The sequence below is a fragment of the Orcinus orca genome, chromosome 2, assembly GCF_937001465.1.
Source record: "Orcinus orca chromosome 2, mOrcOrc1.1, whole genome shotgun sequence".
Taxonomy (NCBI): Eukaryota; Metazoa; Chordata; class Mammalia; order Artiodactyla; family Delphinidae; genus Orcinus; species Orcinus orca.
In genome coordinates this window covers 91,806,350-91,824,951 of record NC_064560.1, presented here as the reverse complement: position 1 = coordinate 91,824,951, position 18,602 = coordinate 91,806,350, and the positions used below count along the sequence as shown (strand labels likewise).

The 18,602-nt window shown below is 53.4% G+C and overlaps 1 protein-coding gene and 1 long non-coding RNA gene across 6 annotated transcripts in view; one reads left to right on the top strand and one right to left on the bottom strand.

Moving 5' to 3' along the window:
* Window positions 1-15,654, top strand: part of SMAD3 (SMAD family member 3) — a 120,259-nt gene extending 104,605 nt beyond the window's left edge. For 4 of the 5 annotated variants that reach the window (XM_004276225.3, XM_033439925.2, XM_049706657.1 and 1 more), the window contains exons 6-9: window positions 3,478-3,690; window positions 5,712-5,849; window positions 8,436-8,580; window positions 11,058-15,654. In XM_004276225.3, the coding sequence (XP_004276273.1) occupies window positions 3,478-3,690; window positions 5,712-5,849; window positions 8,436-8,580; window positions 11,058-11,181 (620 nt within the window). In that variant the 3' untranslated portion in view covers window positions 11,182-15,654. The remainder of the gene's footprint in view (window positions 1-3,477; window positions 3,691-5,711; window positions 5,850-8,435; window positions 8,581-11,057) is intronic. The other variant, XR_004486719.2, reaches the window with a different exon arrangement.
* Window positions 6,592-8,439, bottom strand: LOC125963654 (uncharacterized). Its single transcript, XR_007475902.1, has 2 exons — window positions 8,217-8,439; window positions 6,592-8,115 (listed from the first exon to the last, which is right to left on the bottom strand). It is a non-coding gene; the product is annotated as an uncharacterized LOC125963654 (long non-coding RNA).
* Window positions 15,655-18,602: the final 2,948 nt, after the last annotated feature.

The window sequence follows — 18,602 nt, the reverse complement described above, 5'->3', positions numbered from 1 at the left end:
ACTAGTAAGAATTGTCTGTCCACCAACCAGAGCCATGTAGCATATTATGCTCCCTTTTTGCCTTGTCTGCTAGGAAGCTTAGACCCAAGCGGAGTGCTCTTTCAGGAGCTGTAACTTCATGGTTAGCCTGTTTATAGTCTTCTCTTTTCCAGGGTCCTGACTTTGTCTTGTTCGGAACCATGGTCTGGATAAGTCCTTTGGTAGGAAAGAAATGAGGGCATACGTGAAGCTTAAAATAAAGTTTAAAATAAAGGCATAACCCAGAGGTGGTGATCATACTTGGGTCTGCAGCTCCTCTTACAGAAATGCCTTGAGGAAGCACCGAGGGATGATGGGAGGGAGAGAGGTGAAAGGCAGGGCTGACTGTCAGTTGTTTGCAGACAACAGTAAGTGCATGGCTGCGGTGCTGCTTCTGAATGTAGGTCGGCTCGTCCAAACAGCACTCTCTGAAATGGCAGCCTTCGGACTTTGCCTTGGCCTGACTGCTCTGTTCCCCCAACTAGCATCTTCTTAATTATGTGTCAGGCTCCTGCATCCTGTGTTTTCCACAGCACTGTTCAGTGAGTGTCTGTGAGTTGCAGGCATGTTTAGATAAGGGCTCAGATCTGCTTGGGAGGGCCTCTTGGGCTAGGACCCCAAGCCTCTCTCTGATTCCGAGACACCTTGAAGCCCACACGTGCCCAGAATATGGTTCTGGCCCCATGTTACCCAATGGGTGGCCTGCTGGCTTCTCTTCCTTTGATGGGTGGGCTGAGTCAGTGTTCCTGGGAGGCTAGCTCGCTCACTTCTGCCTGGACTAAGCCCAGGGGGTGCTGGAAAAGGCTTTATAATTTGGAGATGAAGACGGCTCTGTTCTGTACTTGGCTAGAGAAGCCAAGGCCAGCCCAGATCAGCCATAGCTGCCTCTTCGTGGTGACCCATGCCAGAAACACCGTGACCTACATGGTCTGCTTTCAGTGGCTTCCAGTACACTGCAGTCACTGTTCAGACTGGGCCACTGAGGCCAGAGAGGGACGTCATGTCCCTCACGTTGCACAGCAGGGTCAGCAGAGCTTGCCTCTGGGAATTCCCCAGTACCTCTTGGCCCTGACACGTTGCCAGACCACTTTGAAGGCTCGGAGTGCACTTGGATTTCTTAGGTGGTGGTGGTTGTTTTTTTTTTTTAAGGTTTCCAAAGCAACATAGCTCACATTTTAGTGACCACATTGTTTAGAATATAGCTTATCTCATTGGAATGTCAAGCATCGAGCAAAGCCAGAGCCGGATGTGGCTGGCGTGGCTCAACCCAGCCTCAGGGGCACTGGCCGCGGGCCATGGTCGCTCCTGCCCCACCACACCACTTTCACCATTAAGTAGTGTGGGCCCTGGCAAGGGAAGGAGGGGCAAGGACACTTCGCTCCCTTCGGATGGAGGTCAGGACAAGAACAGGATCTCTTCAAGTTCATATAACCAAAATTATTATAATTTCTGTTAACACCATTTATTGAGTGCTGGATGTGTGCCCCGCTCTCCCCTTGAATTATCTCAGTCCATCCACAAACAGCGCCTGGTGATAAAGGAGATTCTCCGCTCTGGTGACCCGGGGGGAGATGTGGACACTGAAACTCAGAGCTTAACTGGTTTGCTCAGCGGCACACAGCTGGTCCGTGTCTGAGCAGAGGGTGGACGATGGTCCATCTGGCCTTGAAGCTTGTGCTCCACGACCTGGTCAAACATCCAGGGCAGTGGTTTTCAACTGGGGCCTGTTTTGCCCCGTGGAAGACTTCTCGCAATGTCTGGAGGCATTTCTTACTGTCACCACTGGGACGGTGAGATGGATGTGTGCCGCCGGCATCTGGTGGGTAGAGGCCAGGGATGCTGTGCACATCCTAGAGTGCACAGAACCCTCTCCCCACAGAGAATTATCTGGCCCCAAATCTCAGGAGTGCCGAGGTTGAGAAACCTGATGTAGGTGTCCTGACCCTCTAGCTGACTCTTCCTGGGTGTGTTGAGTGCAGGGATGTCACGGGCTGCAGCTCCTCCCGTGTGTGCTGACCTTCTCTTTACCCTTAGACGGGATCGTGGGCGTAGACCCCAGAAGGAGATCAGGGCCACTTTGCCCTGCAGGGGGACCCGGGCCTCTCCTGGGCTTTACGCACTTTCAGAGGTCTGGTGAGCTGAGCAGAGGTTCTCGTGGGTTCTCGCTCTGGGAAGTTGCTCGGCGGGCGGTGAGCAGGGGTCTCGGGCCAGTGCTGAGACTTGGCACGGCGAGCCCTTCCCATCACTCTCACTGGCTCCCACAAAGTCACGCCCTGAGTGACCAGGCGGCTCCACGTATACGTAAGAGCCAGAGCGAGTGACTCAGGCTGGAGGTCTGAGGCGGAGGAATGAGAGCAGCAGAATCCCTGATTCGCCAGCAGATGGTGGGATTCAAGTAGGCAGAGAGCAGGATGTGGCCCGGGGAGCGGTGCAGAGCAGAGAAGCAGCTGGAAGGGCTGGCTGGAGTGCTGGGGAGTCCTGTCAGAGGCGTGGCACTGCTGCAAGTGAGGAAGGACGAGGGCCCGGCCCGGGGCCAAGAGGATGGACCCTAAGGTGGGAGATGACACACAGACGGGCAAGAGGAGGGCAGGGGTACCTGGGCAGGTGTGGAGCCTGGAACAGCTGGAGGTGACAGGAGGCGTAGGGAATCACTGGAAAGGTAACGTGGAGGCACGTGAGGGGAAACCTCTGTTTCAGGGGTTCCCACCTCTTCTGAGAACCAGCAGTTTGCTCTGAGGAGCCCTTGACCGAGACACAGACTGCCAACTAGGATAAATTCAGAGCTGCTTTTAGGTGAGTTTGTGTCTTAGCCACCCCGACAGATGGCATCTGGATACATTTGGAAGATAGTTTCCGCAATAAGAGGCAGGGACCCAGTTCACTCTGTAGACGGTGCCTGGTGCCTGTGTGGCTGTGGACGCGACCCCCTGGGCCGCACCAGCCTTGTCATTTCACAGGCTTGGACGCTGCCGCCCGACAGGCTAGGAGTTAGCCCACGACCAGGCAGAGCCAGAAGCTGCAAGCCCTTCTGGGAGGCAGAGATCAGCATGGGTTACTCTGGGGACCTTGGGAGAGAGGCAGATGGTGTGGCCAGACCGCAGTGGGCACTCCTGGCCTGTCCGGTGCGTTTAGCCAGGTGCTTGCTGGTCTCAGGGCCTTTTGGGTTTGACCCAGCACCTCCTTGAAGACTACTTCAACCCAAGGCCAGGCCGGGCGGGGCAGGGCCTTTGTGAGCTCAACTAAATAAAAAGTACCAAGGCCAGTGGAATGCTTCTCCCAACACCTGAGGATTTTGTCCCACTGGATCCTGCAAGTTTTACACAGTAAAAGGGTGGGTGGGGGGGGATTCTAATGCCCTGAGAGGTGGGGAAACAGGCTTCTGGAGCATCTAGGGGACCCCATCCAGGAGCTCAGGGGCTGGGGGGCCCCCTGACCCAGCGGCCCGCCCTGTCTCCTCAGACCTGCAGCCCGTCACCTACTGCGAGCCGGCCTTCTGGTGTTCCATCTCCTACTACGAGCTCAACCAGCGCGTCGGGGAGACATTCCACGCCTCACAGCCGTCCATGACAGTGGATGGCTTCACCGATCCCTCCAACTCAGAGCGCTTCTGCCTGGGGCTGCTCTCAAATGTCAACAGGAACGCGGCCGTGGAGCTGACGCGGAGGCATATCGGTAAGGGGCGGCCGCGCTCCCCCCTGACACCACCCCGCGCCCCAGCCAGCACAGGCCCTGCCAGAACCCACCAGCCACCCCTGTGCGCCTCCCCCGTGCCCGTCCCCCGGGCTGCGTATTGTCTTGTTTAGGGGCCAGACAGAGTTGCGGTTGCTTGATCGTTCCCACTCAGAGACCATTTCTGAAAATTTGAGAGCCACAGAGGAGGACAGTTGACTTTCTTGAGAAAGGCAACTGTGCAATTCTCTTAATAAAAATACCCTTGAAGTACTGATAGGTGGACAAGTATATAGTCCACCTTGGAGGAATGATATTCTCTTTGTTCACTAAATATATAATCGTTCTAGGAACTTAGAAGAGGTGGAGAGACCAGTATTGCCCGCCTCCGGGACACCACTGCTGCTAACACTCTCTCCTGACACCTAGCACGTGGTGAAAGATCACTTAGTTTAGGAAGGAGGAAGCCTTGCTGTGTGTCACTTGGTTTGCTCATAAAATTATCGTGCTGGGGATGTTCACAGCCTTGCGATCCAGAGTCCTAGAAGGGCCATAGAGATGGTGTAGAGATGGTGGGTATTCTCAGACATTGTTGAGGGCACGCAGGGTGGCCAAGGGGTTCCAGAGGAAACTCAGGAGCTGGGCAGGGCAGCAGGGGTCTGGGCACATGTGAACCAGAGCACCTCTGCTCGTTTGTATTATATCTTGCGCCTTCACAGAAGATTTCATTTGGACAGAGGGTTTTACAGTCAAGAAAAGTTTGGAAGCCATGGGCCTGCGCCAGTGCGCCTATTTTCCAGGGAGTGATAACCTGATGCCCAGGGAGGGGCAGAGCCCTGCAGAGGCCACACAGCAAGTGTGTAACACAGTCGGTGACAAAGAGCCCCCTCCTGCCCCTGAGGCTGCATCCTTCCCAGACAGCTTCCTACTTGTTTTCTTTTAAAAAGATCCTCGGTGGTATACACAGGTGTTTACTTACCCACTTTATACTTTTCTGTATTTAAATATAACATTTCAAAAATTACCCAAACATTTTTGTTCTTTGGGTCTGGGTCTTCCCACCTCCGCCTCCCGCTCTTGACCGACATAACTCCAGGGCGCCTCCTAGTGGCCCCCGAGTCTGTCAGCACCCTGGCGTCTGTGAGCCGCCAAGTCCTGTAGCACTGAGCCAGGAAGAACTGGGGAGCGGCGGGGCCGGGGACAGTGGTGGGACGAGGAGGCAGGCCTGCAGCCGGTCGCCTGGTTTCCATCCCACTCCACGTTGCGCCTGTGAAAGCTGGCTCCATTCCCCGGCCCTCTGGGCCTCTGCCCCCAGGAGTGGGAACAAAGACCTTCCAGGCAGGAGAAGAGAACATCCCCTGGCTGAGCAGACACTCGTTGTCAGAGGGTTTATATAACTTGCTTGAATTGCAGAGCCAATTTAAAAATAATTTCTGTCCATCTGGAGTGGATTTAAGAGATGAAGGGAAAGTAAATGATATAAAGCTATGGAATGTTTTAGAAAAATGCATCGAGGGGAGAAAGGTACAGGGAGTGGCACTAATTAAGCCATCCTTGCAGTGAAGGGCTCCTGGGGTATCTGCTGCCTCAGGAGGAGCTCTGCAGGCTGACTAAATGAGTTTCTGAATCTTGGAGGGGGAAGGGACCTAGTAGTAGTAGTAGCAGCAGCAACTACTGCTCACCAGGCACTTGCTGTGTGTCTTACAGCAGCCCCATGAGGTAGGTATGATTGTTACCCCCATCTTACAGATGAAGAAACTGAGGCTCAGCGGCTGAGTAACTTGGCCGAGGCCCATGGCAGGTCATCGGCAGAGGCTGCTGTTAAGACTTACCCATGCTCTTTCCTCTCGTCGTCTGCCTCCCCAGCTTTGGCATCACTTCCCCGTGTGTTTAGGCTTGGGCTCTGGGCCCCGTTTGCCTGGTGACCCTGGCAGAGAACCAGTCACTTGGAGCATCGGCTGCAGTTCTGCCTCCTCTGGTAGCCTCAGCTGGTGCCAGGACCACTCTGACCCGAATCTCTCTAGGGCGAGGCGTGCGGCTGTACTACATCGGAGGCGAGGTCTTCGCAGAGTGCCTCAGCGACAGTGCCATCTTTGTCCAGTCTCCCAACTGTAACCAGCGCTACGGCTGGCACCCAGCCACCGTCTGCAAGATCCCACCAGGTACCACCACCGACATACCCACCCTTTCCCTGAGGTCCTCTCCTCTGCGGCACATGCCTGGGATGCTAAAAAGGTTTCTCCTCTCTTCCCTTTTCTCCTCATGGGTGTTCGCACTGACAATCTGGAGATGCTTCCCTTGGGTTTTCTGCCTTGCTGTCTTACTGTGACCTCCCCGAACCTTCGGGGAGCAGACGCAGCATCTGACACATCTGCCTTTGATCTCTGGGTACCTGTTTATTGCCTGTGTGCATAGATGCTAAGATAGTATGCCTGCTTTCTTCCTTTTCTCCCTCCCTCCCTTCCTTCCTAAAGCCATGCCAGATGCTGTAGGGGGATGGAGGGGTGCAGAAAGTCCTTCTGCTGTCCCCACAGACCTTACCCATCAGCTGAGTGTGCAAGGCAAAGACACAAATGTGTTTAATACAAGGGAGGGTGCTACGCACCATGCAAGCAGCACAGGTAACGTGCTCTTGGATCCAAGGGGAGAAACACATTTAACTGTTAGGATGGATCAGGAAAGGCTTCATGGAGGAGAAGGCATTTGGGCTTGGAGCAGTAGGTAAGCATTAGGCATAGGGTGATGGTGGGGCGAGGACCGTGAGGGCATCCCAGGCAGAGGGAACGATATGGGCGAAGGCCCAGAGGTGATGGAGGGCAGGGCACACGTGGGCTGCACTCCGCCTGCAGTGGAGGCCGTTTAAACGACACGTTTAGAAAACATGATGGGACCAGGCCACGGAAGAACATGAGAAAGTTTTGCTTTTATTCAGGGGGACTGTTGAGGGTTTTCTGAGTAGGGCTACGAATCCCACCTGTACTCTAAGGGGTGGCAGGCTCACCCCAGAGGGTGGCTTGGACAGGGCCAGGCCTGGGTAGATGACCAGGCAGGTGGCTGATCTCATCCAAGGCCTCTTTACTTAGAAAGCTGAGGCAGAACGCCCCGGCCGCAGCCCACTTCTCCCAGGGCGCGCAGCCGCAGAGCGTGGACTGGGCCCGCTGGGTACTGTGTGTGGCTCAGTCCATTGCCTGCGGCGTGTGTGTGGCATGTCTTCCTGCTCACTAAGTAGCAGGTGGTGGTGGAGCGGTGGGTCATGGGCTGGATCAACTTAAGACTGCAAAGAGTTTGAGATGCTCGTGGTGCTCTCCATTTCTGGAACGTCGTGTGGTTGCGTTTACAGAGCACACGGCTACCTTGGGGCTCACTTAGTCCTCACCAGTTATTCTAGCTCTTCAGGCGAGGAGGCATGCTGAGGAGACAAGTTCAGAGAGGTTAAGCTACCTGCAAAGGACACACAGCTAGTAAGTGGCTGAGCCAGGATGAGCCTAGGGCTGTGTGCTTCTCTGCTGCTTGCTGGGCGGGGGACCGGAACTCACCTTGGGCTCTGCTTCACCCCTCTTCCCCTCAGAAAATGAGAAGAGGAAGTCCAGATGCGCACTTGGCTTTGTGCCCATCCCCCAGCCCCGCCCTCTCCCTCTCTCTGGTTCCGGCAGAGCTGGCTGTGGTGCTGGATGTTATCTCATGGGATGTCAGAGCTGGGGGGCCTCTGAGGCCAGCCTCTCCTTTCACAAGGGAGACACGGGCTTAGAAGAGAAAGTGACCAGCCCAGAGTCACGCAGCAAGCCGAGGGGCCCAGTGCTGGCCCGTTAGTGTCACCTCAGCTCACCTTTTTGGGCATTTTTGGCATGTGCTTTTTTTTGTCTTTTATTTCTCTGATTGACACATTCCTGGCACTCAGGCGGTAGGACTTCGAACAAGAGATTTACGGTAAACTTTATGTGTGCCTGTCTCTGGTTTTATGCCTGGAGTTAGGTACACACCTTCACTTCGCTGAGAATGTCACCCCACCCCAGCCTCGTGCCCAGAGGCCAAGATGTGGCCCGGATCTCTCGCTGCCTCCTGGCCCGGGCAGAGGTGGATTTGTTGGAGGAGCCCAGGTGGAAGGTGCCCAGGACCCTCTGCCGAACTCCTGTTGGCACGGCAGGCCGGGTAGCCTCTCAGCTGGCCCGTCTCTCTGGTGCTCCCTCCATCAAAGGGCAAGGACTCCTGTTCCCCAGGAGGTCGGCCATACCCGTGCACTACGTGGGCCTTCAGGCCCGTGACCCTGCCTCTGTTCCCTGGAGTCTTGCCTTGGCCCCTTCGCCCAGGGCAGGGCCCACCTCTCCCAACCGTTTCCCTTGTTCCTGGCCTCACTTTACTGTCTTCCTCAGCCTTCCCACAGCTCTGGGAACTGGAGCTATGGGCCACTGTTTAACTCTCCCCCCTCACCTGTGTCAGCTGCATCTCCCCACTTTACTGTCTTCCTCAGCCTTCCCACAGCTCTGGGAACTGGAGCTATGGGCCACTGTTTAATAACTCTCCCCCCTCACCTGTGTCAGCTGCATCTCCCCATCACGGCGGTGATGGCTTCAGGGGCAGGGACCACGTGGGCTCGCCCCCAGTGTGGTGCTGCGCGTGGAATCTGTGGCTAATGTGGGAACACTGGTCCGGGTGACCCTGGGGGTGGGGTGAGGGGCTTTAGCCAGGAGAGGAGCTCCGGACAAGTGCGCTCTTCGTCCCCACGAGCACTGTTTTTGTTCTGTTGGCAGGATGCAACCTGAAGATCTTCAACAACCAGGAGTTTGCCGCCCTCCTGGCTCAATCTGTCAACCAGGGCTTCGAGGCCGTGTACCAGCTGACCCGGATGTGCACCATCCGCATGAGCTTCGTCAAGGGCTGGGGAGCCGAGTACAGGTCGGGGTTGGGGCGCTTGTCCCCGGGATGCGGGGACTGCAGGTGGCTCAGAACGCAGAGCAAGGGCTCCCCAGAGATGAGCTAGGCTGGCCCTTGCCCCGAAGAGCAGAGGGACCAGGGATCCGAGCGGGGCCAAGTCCCACTAGACAGGGAAGAGCTGAGCAGTGCTCGCCCAGTTTCTCAGGAGCTGGGAGCGTTCCATCCTCACCACAACCCTGGGTGGGGACGCTGGCATTGTCCCCGTCGTACGGATGAGGGAACAAAGGCCCAGGGAGGGAAAGCGACTAGCCTGAAGTTGCATCATTTGTGGAAAAGCTGAGCCTAGAACTGTGTCCTCTTGGCGTCTTCCTCCTTGTTCGTTTTGGGCAGATGGTTTTAGGAAGACCCTCTCCGGGGAGTTAAGTCTTCATCTCACTGTTCCTTCTCTCCTCTGTGGCTCCATCTCTGACCCGGTGACCCTGAGGATCTAGGATATTAAAACTGAGCAGGGAAGGGAGGAGGAGATTTGGGTGGTCAAAGGAACAAAATTTACTTGCTCAGAAATGATTTTTTCAGAATTTCTGAGATACTGGTTTTAACATGGCACTGGTCAGGGGTGTCCCTGGTTTGCTCTGTCGAATCTCTCGGGCCACTCTGGCGTGGGCTTAGAGAAGCCCGTTCCTTTTCCTTCCACACCTGGACAGGAGTTTCCCCTAGAGGCAGGTCTGTGTGCCCAGCCCCGACTCTGCGGCAGACACAGAGGTGCCCGCACGTCAGCTGGAGCCAGTGCCTTGCAAGTTACTCTCCCCTTCTCTTCATTTTTCCAGATGTTTGGAATCCATTTTGTTTTGCAGTCATTCTGCACCCAGGCCAAACCCATTTCAGTATTGGCTCTGGGCCACCATTTATAATGAAATCCAGATGAGCATGACTTATGGAAAGTCAGATTCTCATTAGAGGATTTCGGTCCATAAAATCCTCCTCTTTCATTTACCGTACTTTAGCTGCTGTTCTCCGTGTCTGCCCCACAGTGCCAGGGAACACAGCACCTTGGTCTCTGGGGTCTCTCTCAAATCCGGGATGAATGACCAGTTGAGCTATCCGAGTGGTCAGCCGTCGGAGAACTCACAACCCAGTTATAATGGCCTGAGATTAGCCCAGGCCCAAAGGCCCAGCCCGAGGGACGTTTTAGCTCACCTTTTGGCCTTGGCTGAATCATTTAGGGAGCAAGAGTTGAAAGGTTAGAAAATTAATCTTCTTTTTAGTTGGGGAAGGGAAATATTTAAAGATGGACCCGGTGGAAAAGAGCCAGAGGGAGGTCCATTTATCCCTGTTAGCACTCAGACTGCAGTCTAGAGGGCCACACTCAGGCACCCAGGTCAGGCAGGCACGCCAGGGCCGAGTCTGCAAGCCCGTTTCTAATCCTCCACCCGGGAGAAGCGCAGGCCAAGCAAGCAGGGTGGTGACCTCGGGCCAGCGGCTCTTGACCTGGCGCGGCACTGCAGTCCTCCAGGTTCAAGTGCTTGGGAAGAGGCCCCCGCTGGCAGAAGCCTTTCCCTGGGGGCACTGTGTCACCGTGCAGGACATACCGCCAGCACACCCAGTCCTGTGCAGCCCACCACGTCACTGCCACCTGGCAGTGCCGCGGAGCAACCTAACTGGTGGTGCGGCCCCTTCCCAGAACAGCCTCGCCCTCCTCCTGCCTCCGGGGCCAAGGAGAGTAAGGTTTCACCCCTTCCTGTGAGGTGGCTGAAAGCAGAGCCCAGGCCTCTCACCTCCAGCTGGCACCAGCGCCTCCGGCCTCAGCAGATAGCCTTTGCTCAGTGGAGACCTTTGGGAGCCTGCCTGCAAGCTGCGTCATCAACCAGCCCGAATTTAGACAAAGTGCTTTGGGGAAAAGAAACGTGTGGTGTGCCTTGGTTTTTTCCAGTAATTGTTCCACGGCTCGCTCTGCTCGTAAGATTTTCCAAAATAAGGCCATAGATGGGAATTGTATCAGCGCATTGGGGACCGACAGCATGTGGACTCTGTCGGCGCCCTGTAAGAAACACCCCTCAATCAGGCAGACGCACGTCATCGCGGCCTGCTGGGGGTAGGTCGGGGCTGAAGGCAGGGGAGCTGTAGGTGCCCTCTCAGGACAGGGGGACCAGAGAGACCTTTGCTCTGGCTGAGGTTCTCCATCAGGAGCCCATCAAGGCAACCGGGGGGCCTCTGGGGTACCCTGGAATTTGCCTTACATGTTTCTCTTTAAGGGGGCCACGTCCTTCCCTGGTGCAGGAGAACCTGATTTACTCAAAGCCCTTCCTGCTTGGAGTTTGGCCCGGCAGTTTCAGCAAGTTAGTGGCACCTCCTCCAGGACAGGGTCTAGCAAGGCAGTCCGTATCTCTGGCTCTGGAAAGAAGCCTGTCACCAAAGCGGGAAAAGGCATTCTGACGTGTGTGTGTGCTTCTGGACATTCTTAACATCCCCCAACCCACCCCTTTCCCAATGTCTTGCAGGAGACAGACCGTGACCAGCACCCCCTGCTGGATCGAGCTGCACCTGAATGGGCCTTTGCAGTGGCTTGACAAGGTCCTCACCCAGATGGGCTCCCCAAGCATCCGCTGCTCCAGTGTGTCTTAGAGACGTTGGGTGTGAAGGGGGAGGGCGGGGAGGGTGGGCTTGGGGAAAATGGCCATGTAGGAGGTGGAGAAATCAGAACTCAAATCACGGTTGTCAAAGAAGAAGAAATTTTTCTCCCTCAACCAAAGTGGCACGAGCCTGTTTTACAGAACATGAAAGCAAACCCAGAGATGGATTTTTATGAACAGCTGTGTCTGCTGAACACATCTGCCCTTTGGCCCTGGTGCGAAGGGCAAGAAATGGCTTCTGCTCTGGTGGCTTGAGCAAACAGGTAGTATTTTACCACCTGCCCCCTCCCCCAGCCCCCTTTTCTTTTAATGACAGCAAACTGAGATGTCACTGCCCAACAAGAAACGGCCCTGTGGTCAGGACCGAGTGCGGAATTCGCCTTGGGCACTCTAGAGGCAGGGAGAAGCCGGCAGGCAGGGGTATAAGCGCACCTCGGGCCCAGCCCTCCTCTTCCAGTGAGCATTCCTGAACCCCAGCAGCGGCAGACCTTGCACCCTGGGGGCTGAATTGACTTGGGGTGGGGAGGGGTCTTGTCTGTCTCCACCCTTCGGGGAGCATACTGATTGGTGTGAGCGAGTGTGTCCAGAACCGAGCACACAGGGACCGGTGGGAAGAGGTGGTGACACCTCTTCTTTAAAAACACTCTTAAAGTTGTCTGCATTTTCAGCAGTTGGAAGGATCTGTCGAGGCTCAGGCACGTAGGAAGTGTATAGTTTGTAGCATCACGGTAATCTCAAAGAGATTTGAATTATGTGAAGTGTTCCCGGGAAGCAGGAGGCAGTTGTCCGTGATGGTGTTCAGGCTGAGGCAGCACCACCACGGTGCGCGGGTCTCCGGTCACCTGTAAGAGCTCGCTCCGCTTTCTCATGCATTCGGCTACATTGGCTGATGTAGTCAGTTGCGTTAATTAAATGAACTTTATCGTATGCTCTTTTAAACCTTTGTTTTATATTAAAAAAAAAAAAAAACACCCTGGGTTGGCACGTTGATTGGGAAACCAGAGGGGGACCCAGCAACTTCTTCCCCAAAGTGAAGCTTTTCCAGGTTTTGTTGAGAAGACACCTGCCAGCACTTTTGGAAGCTGAAATTAACAGAAGCAAATTCACCAGGAGGGAAAGATCTCAGGCCAACACAAAAGCAAATGAAAGGGCTATTAAAAAATTTTTTTACACCTTTGAAAATTGCAGGTTTGGTGCAAAGAGGTCTGTCATCTTTCCCCTGGGATATGAGATTATCTAGCTCACAGTAGAGGATCATCAGTGACAACTCTAGCAGTTACAATGTGTAATAAGTACTGCTCCCAGTGGCAATTAGTGAGGAAACTACTATAAGTTATTTCAACTGGAAAAAAAAAAAAAGAGCCCTCTTCTACTGGCCTTTTGCAGAATACAGCAGATGGAATTGCCACTTGCAATTGGTACTTTATACTTTGCTGCTGTTTTTGTATGAAATGACTTATCCCATATTTTTGCATGGATTTCTACCAGGAAAAATAAAGGGATTTCCTATGGAAGTCCTGTCTTAATTGCAGGTGAAGGGAAGAAAGTGTACACTTTTGGCAGGTATAAACCTCAAATGTGATGACATTTCTGATGCTATGTGGAGATGTTGGGGGCTTCCTAGGTGCCTCACTTACAGGATCCTAGGCCTCTGAAGCTCCAGCCCTGAAGTTTCCAGGTAGGAGAGCTGCTTGCCAAGCCTCCAGAGGACACAGGAAGAGACGAGAGTACCTGGCCAGACCTGGACTGGCCTTTGCGCAGGACTGTCGACACAGAGCCGGAGACGGTGTGTAGTCCCTCACTCCACCTGAGGGGGCCAGATACTGCAAGTCTGAAGTTCGTGCCTGGTATGAAATGATGGTGGACTGCTTCTTTTAGATACAGGAAATCATCTGAACCTCCCGGATGTGTGTTCCTGCTCCCAGTCAGGTCTGAGACTCACGGTATGACTTCTTATTCCATTTTGGCCTCGGCTGAAGCCATCGTGGTGCCCCCTCTAGAAGCCATGGGGAGCAGTCTCTGAGGGCCCGCGTTCTCCACCTGCTAACGTGATCTCCTGTGAGGGCGTCCTACGGCGCACAGCTGTCCCCCAGGTACTTGGAAACCGGCTTCAGGTACAGCCCAATTTGGGTGATCTTGTTGGTCACATCTGGCTGCATTTGGATGGTGTCTCAGAACCCTCAGTGCTCAAAGCTAAAGGCTACTTCTAGGAGGCATGAAGTTTTAATTTTGTGTTTTTCCGAAAGCTACTTGCTTGGCCCTTTTTCTTTATAGACTAGACTGCTGGAGGAGGAGGATGACAGGAAAAAGTGGGGAAGCCCACCTTCAGCACCATTGAAAAGAAATTTGGTTGTACCCAGAGGTTAGGATCTGGTTTCATTCCCACCCTAGAGGCTGCGTAGGTGGCTTTGAGGCACATGTAATATTAGTGTCCTTCAAGTCATAAAAATAGTTTAAAAATCCTACTGCCTGAAGGCATTTATACATTGAAAAACTTAAAGGACAGCTGAAAGGGGCAGGAGGCAATCGGGGCAGTTCTGGGGGGTGACGGTGGCTGTTGGAGACCCTTTTCAGTGCCGTTGTCCAGGCTGCACAACGCGCCTTGCTTCCCTGCCCCGGGCTCCCCGCCAGGCCACCTTCACCTTGCGGCTTGTGCTGACGCTGACCTGAGAGCAGCTAGAGCGCGGGGGCCCTGGATCCTGGCCTCAGCGCCTCCCTCAGGAGCCAGCTTGTATTCCCTTTCCTCTCCGCCCACTCCCTCCCCCCTCCTAACTTTATTTAGTACTTGGAGCCTTCCAGAGCAAGTAGGTAGCCGCCCCAGCGGTTCGGGTTACAGGCCTGTGCTGGCCAGTCTTCTCTGCTGGCCACCTTCCTGGCAGGCTGCAGATCTGACATTCTGAGACAAGCCCAGAGTCAGGAGCGGGGACTTGGACTCTTAGGAAGAACAGACATGAGGGCAAGGCTGCTGGCAGACTTTTCCATTGTCCTTATGTTGTCTGTGCTGTATTTTTTTATTTACCATGGTGATTATTTTTTTAAATCATTGTTAATGTATTGGAATGAGCTGTAGCACGTATCTTGTGCTTAGTTTGTTTTTCTCCATCTCCCTCTGGCTTCCTAGAGTTTGGACGTATTCCAGGGCTAAATGCTTTTACTCACACCGCAGAAAAAGGTTTTCTTTAAGTAACGTGTGCATGTCATGCATGTATGTGAGTAGCTTGGGGAGACGGCAGATATCTGATTTCATTCTCAGCCCCAAGCTGCCATTTCTGGGCCCCGTGAGGGTCTCTGCGGGGTGAGAGCTCACATTAGAGCTCTCATTAGGCCACTCTCTGTAGTCCTTAAAAGGAGAAGGGAGGGACAGGAATCTGCAGACTGCTCAGGGGACTGTTTACTAAGGGGGTTACCAAGTAGCAAGAGAGGGCATGAGTTTGGTTCCGGGCCCTGTGTCTTACTGTGTGACTAAGTGGCACAGTTGGGAGTTTTTCCCAAATCTACATCTTTGCTAGAAGAAAACCTCAACACGGCTAAGTTGTACCATTTTTCTTGGTGTGGCATAGCTGTTCCCTTCTCGAACCCCTTCAAGTGACAGTCTTTCAGGAGTATCAGCCACTCCGCAAGTGGGTGGGAAAGCAGAAAAACGTATGGATCAAAAATGAGGCACCTCTGATGGAAGAGCGGGGAAATGACTTGCGCTACAGGCAACCTTTCAGAAAGCACAGCTACCACATGCAAAAACTCGCGTATTGTGTAAACTGGATTGAGAAATTCTCTCAAGTGATCCTGTAATTTTTTTCTTTTATGCTAAAGTAATGTACACTCGAGCATTCTGGTGTTTTTATATTTATGTAATAATTTCTTAAAACCATTCAAGACAGATAACTATTTAATTTTTTGAAGAAAGTTGGAAAAGGCTCTCCTCCCAAGGACAGTGGCTGGGAAGAGACGGGGCACAGCCAGTTCCAAACGCTGGTAGAGGGTGCAGTGGCTTTTGGGCTCAGCACCTGGGACGACTGACCCAGGCTGGCTCCCCACGTGGCAGCATGTGACACAGGCAGCTCAGAGTCGAATACAGGCCCTTACGTGGGGGCCTCTGAACCAAGCCCCTCTCCCTTCCTAGGGGTGAGAACTGTCCAGAGGGATGAAGCCATCTTCCTCCAGGAAGCCTTCATTCACCCTCAGTGCTGCTGTTGCAACTAGGCTGTTCTGGGCAGGACGCCTGTTGGGGTGTGCGTTTGGGTGGGGAAAAAGAACGCGGAGGATGTTGATTACCTTCCCTTCTCAGCCAGCCTGACCTTTTAATACCTTTGTAAGAAGCATGTATGTATTTATAGTGTTTTAGATTTTTCTAACTTTTATCTTAAGAGCAGAGCACCTGTTTAAGCATTGTACCCCCTATTGTTAAAGAACTGTGTCCTCTCTCTCCCCTGTAAGTGCCCTTCTAATAAACTTTTCATTGAAAAGCTGCTGGGCAGAAGCTCGCTCTCATTCTCGCTGCCACGTCTGAGTGGAGAGAAGAGGTTAAAGGGCCCCAGGGGCTTCAGAGAAACGTGTCTCCAAGCCCAAGTGCACTTTGACCAAGGATGTGCCAGGTCCCATTCTGCCACAGCCCCGCTGCCCTCATTCACTCACCGAGGGCAACACGCAGTGCCAGCCAGTCCTGCAGGGATAGCAGGAGCCTCCGGGTCAGGCACGTGAAGGTGTCCAGTCTCCCAGTTGGCGCGTCTCCCAGCGCTGCACAAGTCCCAGCGACGCTGTCTCCGCGTTGTTACTTCGCGTTCATTCCCTTTGTATTTGAGAGCCTTTGGCAAGTGCGTGGACGCCACCGGATTAATCTTGCCACAGGCAATGGAGGTAGGTTTCAGGTTCCGAAAGAAGCAGGTTTCCACACTCTCCAGCTCACATGACTTAGCTCCTGTGAAAATCCATTTTAAATTCCAAACGCCCAAGGAGAAAGAGACTTCAAAATTGTTTTCCATGGCCGAATCTTACACTGACCCCAGCTGATGTGGATTAAGAAACAGGATGATGAAAACGAATAAACAATTTCGGGGAGGCGGAAGGGAGCTGGCGTAATTCTCTAGCTGGGCCACTTCTACAGCAGCCTTTCCTCCCAGGACCTCACCGGAGTCCACACATGCTGTACCAGGAGGGAGGCAGATTTCCCAGGAATGGCACCCACGTGCCTATAGGTTTGGCCTCCATGAACTACATCAAATCCCTACCTTCATTGTTATTTGGCCAGTTCTAGCCTCCTGCCCCTCAATGACTTTCCCCAAGGTTTTATCTAGTCAGTCTCTCGGCAAAATGACTCGCACATCCCTACCTCTAAACCAACCTGTTCCTTGAGCGCCACAACTTTAAATTCCAGCTGCCTGTGAAACGCGATCCAAAACAACTCCCCCAAACTGAATCATCTCCCGTCTTGTCCAAGCAAGCTCCCTTTCCTGACTCTCTGTGTTTATCGGGAGCCCCCCCGCCGCCCCACCTTCTCCAAGTCCTGGGCAGCTTGATGCTTTGCTTTTCCTTGCTCCCCGCCACCTCCCACCTCTGCAGCTGCCCCTGGTGATCCAGCCTCCCTTTTGGAAAGGCCCTGAATGTCCGCTCTCCTCTTTTTCTCAGGCCTGCACCTCCCCCATCCATGGGGGTATCCCCAGACCAGTGTATGTACTCTTGACATTCCTCCCTGAGAGAGCTCATCTAACCTGTGTGATTTCAAGCCACGTAAATGCTAAGGACTCCCAAATCACTATTTCTAGCCCAAACATCAATCCCCAGCTTCAGACTCATATCCAACAGCCTGCTGGCTACTGGTAAGTGGAGGTGCCACAAGTGCCTCAAAACTCAGTTTAAAAACCGGAAGTCATCCTTGCCCTTACTGAACCATCGCCCTCTCCTGGCCTTCAGTCCCGCTTTATCAAAATCCTTTACTCAGCCCATGGCCACGAAGTCACAGTCATCCACCACTCCCTCACGCCCCACATCCGACCAGCCCTGTCCCTCTGTGCTCTCGGCCCTGTACTCCAGGCCCTCTGTCACCTGGACAACTGCATGGCTTCCTAACCACTCTTTGAGCCTCCAGCCTGCTTTCCCATAAATGTACCATCCACACTGCCCTCCCTGACCTTAGACGGCGCCAGAGTCCACAGCACAAATTCTAAGGCCTTTAACATGGGCCACGTGACCCTTACCACCTGGCCCCTGTCCAGCTCTCACAGCTTGCTGCCTCGCCCCTGCAACCCAGTGTCGTGTTAAGCGCAGTTCCTCATGTATCACACCAGTCTACACCCTGCTTCTCCCACCCTGCCTGACACCACCAATTCACCGGGCTAACCTTCCCTAATGCTCTGAGACTCACTTCAGAAAGGAAGCCTTGTGTGAATCTTCCTTGAGAGCAGGGTCTATATCTTATTCTTGTATCCTCAGCTTCTTTTGGCCACCACATATTTTTGCTGAATTCACTGAATGAATTGGTGCCTGTATCTAGTAGATTTTACCTTAGTAATGTCTTGTCCATCCATTTTCACTGTGCTGTCCTATACAAGTCCTTATGTATGGTTGAAGGAATACCACCAAAATAAAGTTCCTGATTACCTTTTATCACAGCTATTCCAATATTCTCCTAATTTGTCACCCTCTAGTCCAGGGATGGCAAGTACAGGGCAAAATTACCAACTTTCACTAGTTCTCTATCCATGCAAAAACCACTCATCACAGTGCTGGGTCCATTCTCAGCTTCAGAATCCTTCTCAACACAGCTCTCCAGGCAGACTGGTAATCAATTGGTGTTGGCTAGTCCTGCTGCCAGATTTTCCTGGAATTAATTACAGTTACATGTCTTCTACTCGAAACCCGCTGGCTCCTTGATTACCTCCCGAGTAGGCACAAAGCGGAATTCCAAGGTTCTCAGCATCACTCCATCCTTATATACCACCATTTCTCTAGCTGGACTACTGGGGTTTCCCCAACATAACCCCTTGCTTTCTTATCTCCATACCTTTGTTCATGCCATAGCTTCCACTAAGAATTTTGCAGCCTTCACCCACGTATCTGCCCGAATTCTTATCCCCAAACGCTCAAGTCAAGCATCACTTCCTCAAAGTCAATGGGTCTCAAAGTGTGGTCTCTGGTCAGCAACATCAGTATCACCTGGGAAGTTAGAAACCCACATTCCCCCAGACCTCCTGAATCAGGAATCCTGGGGTGGGGCCCTCCAGGTGATTCCGACATGGGCTCATGATTGAGAACCACTGCTCCAAGATGCACATCACGCTCTTCCCAACCCACTCGGCGCTCTCCTTCCACAGCAATTAAGGCTGGACACAGCACTCTTCACATCCTGCCCAGCATTCGACCTTTTGTAGCCTCACTTTGCTCGCCCCCTTCTCCCACCTGAGTTAGACAATGAGCTGC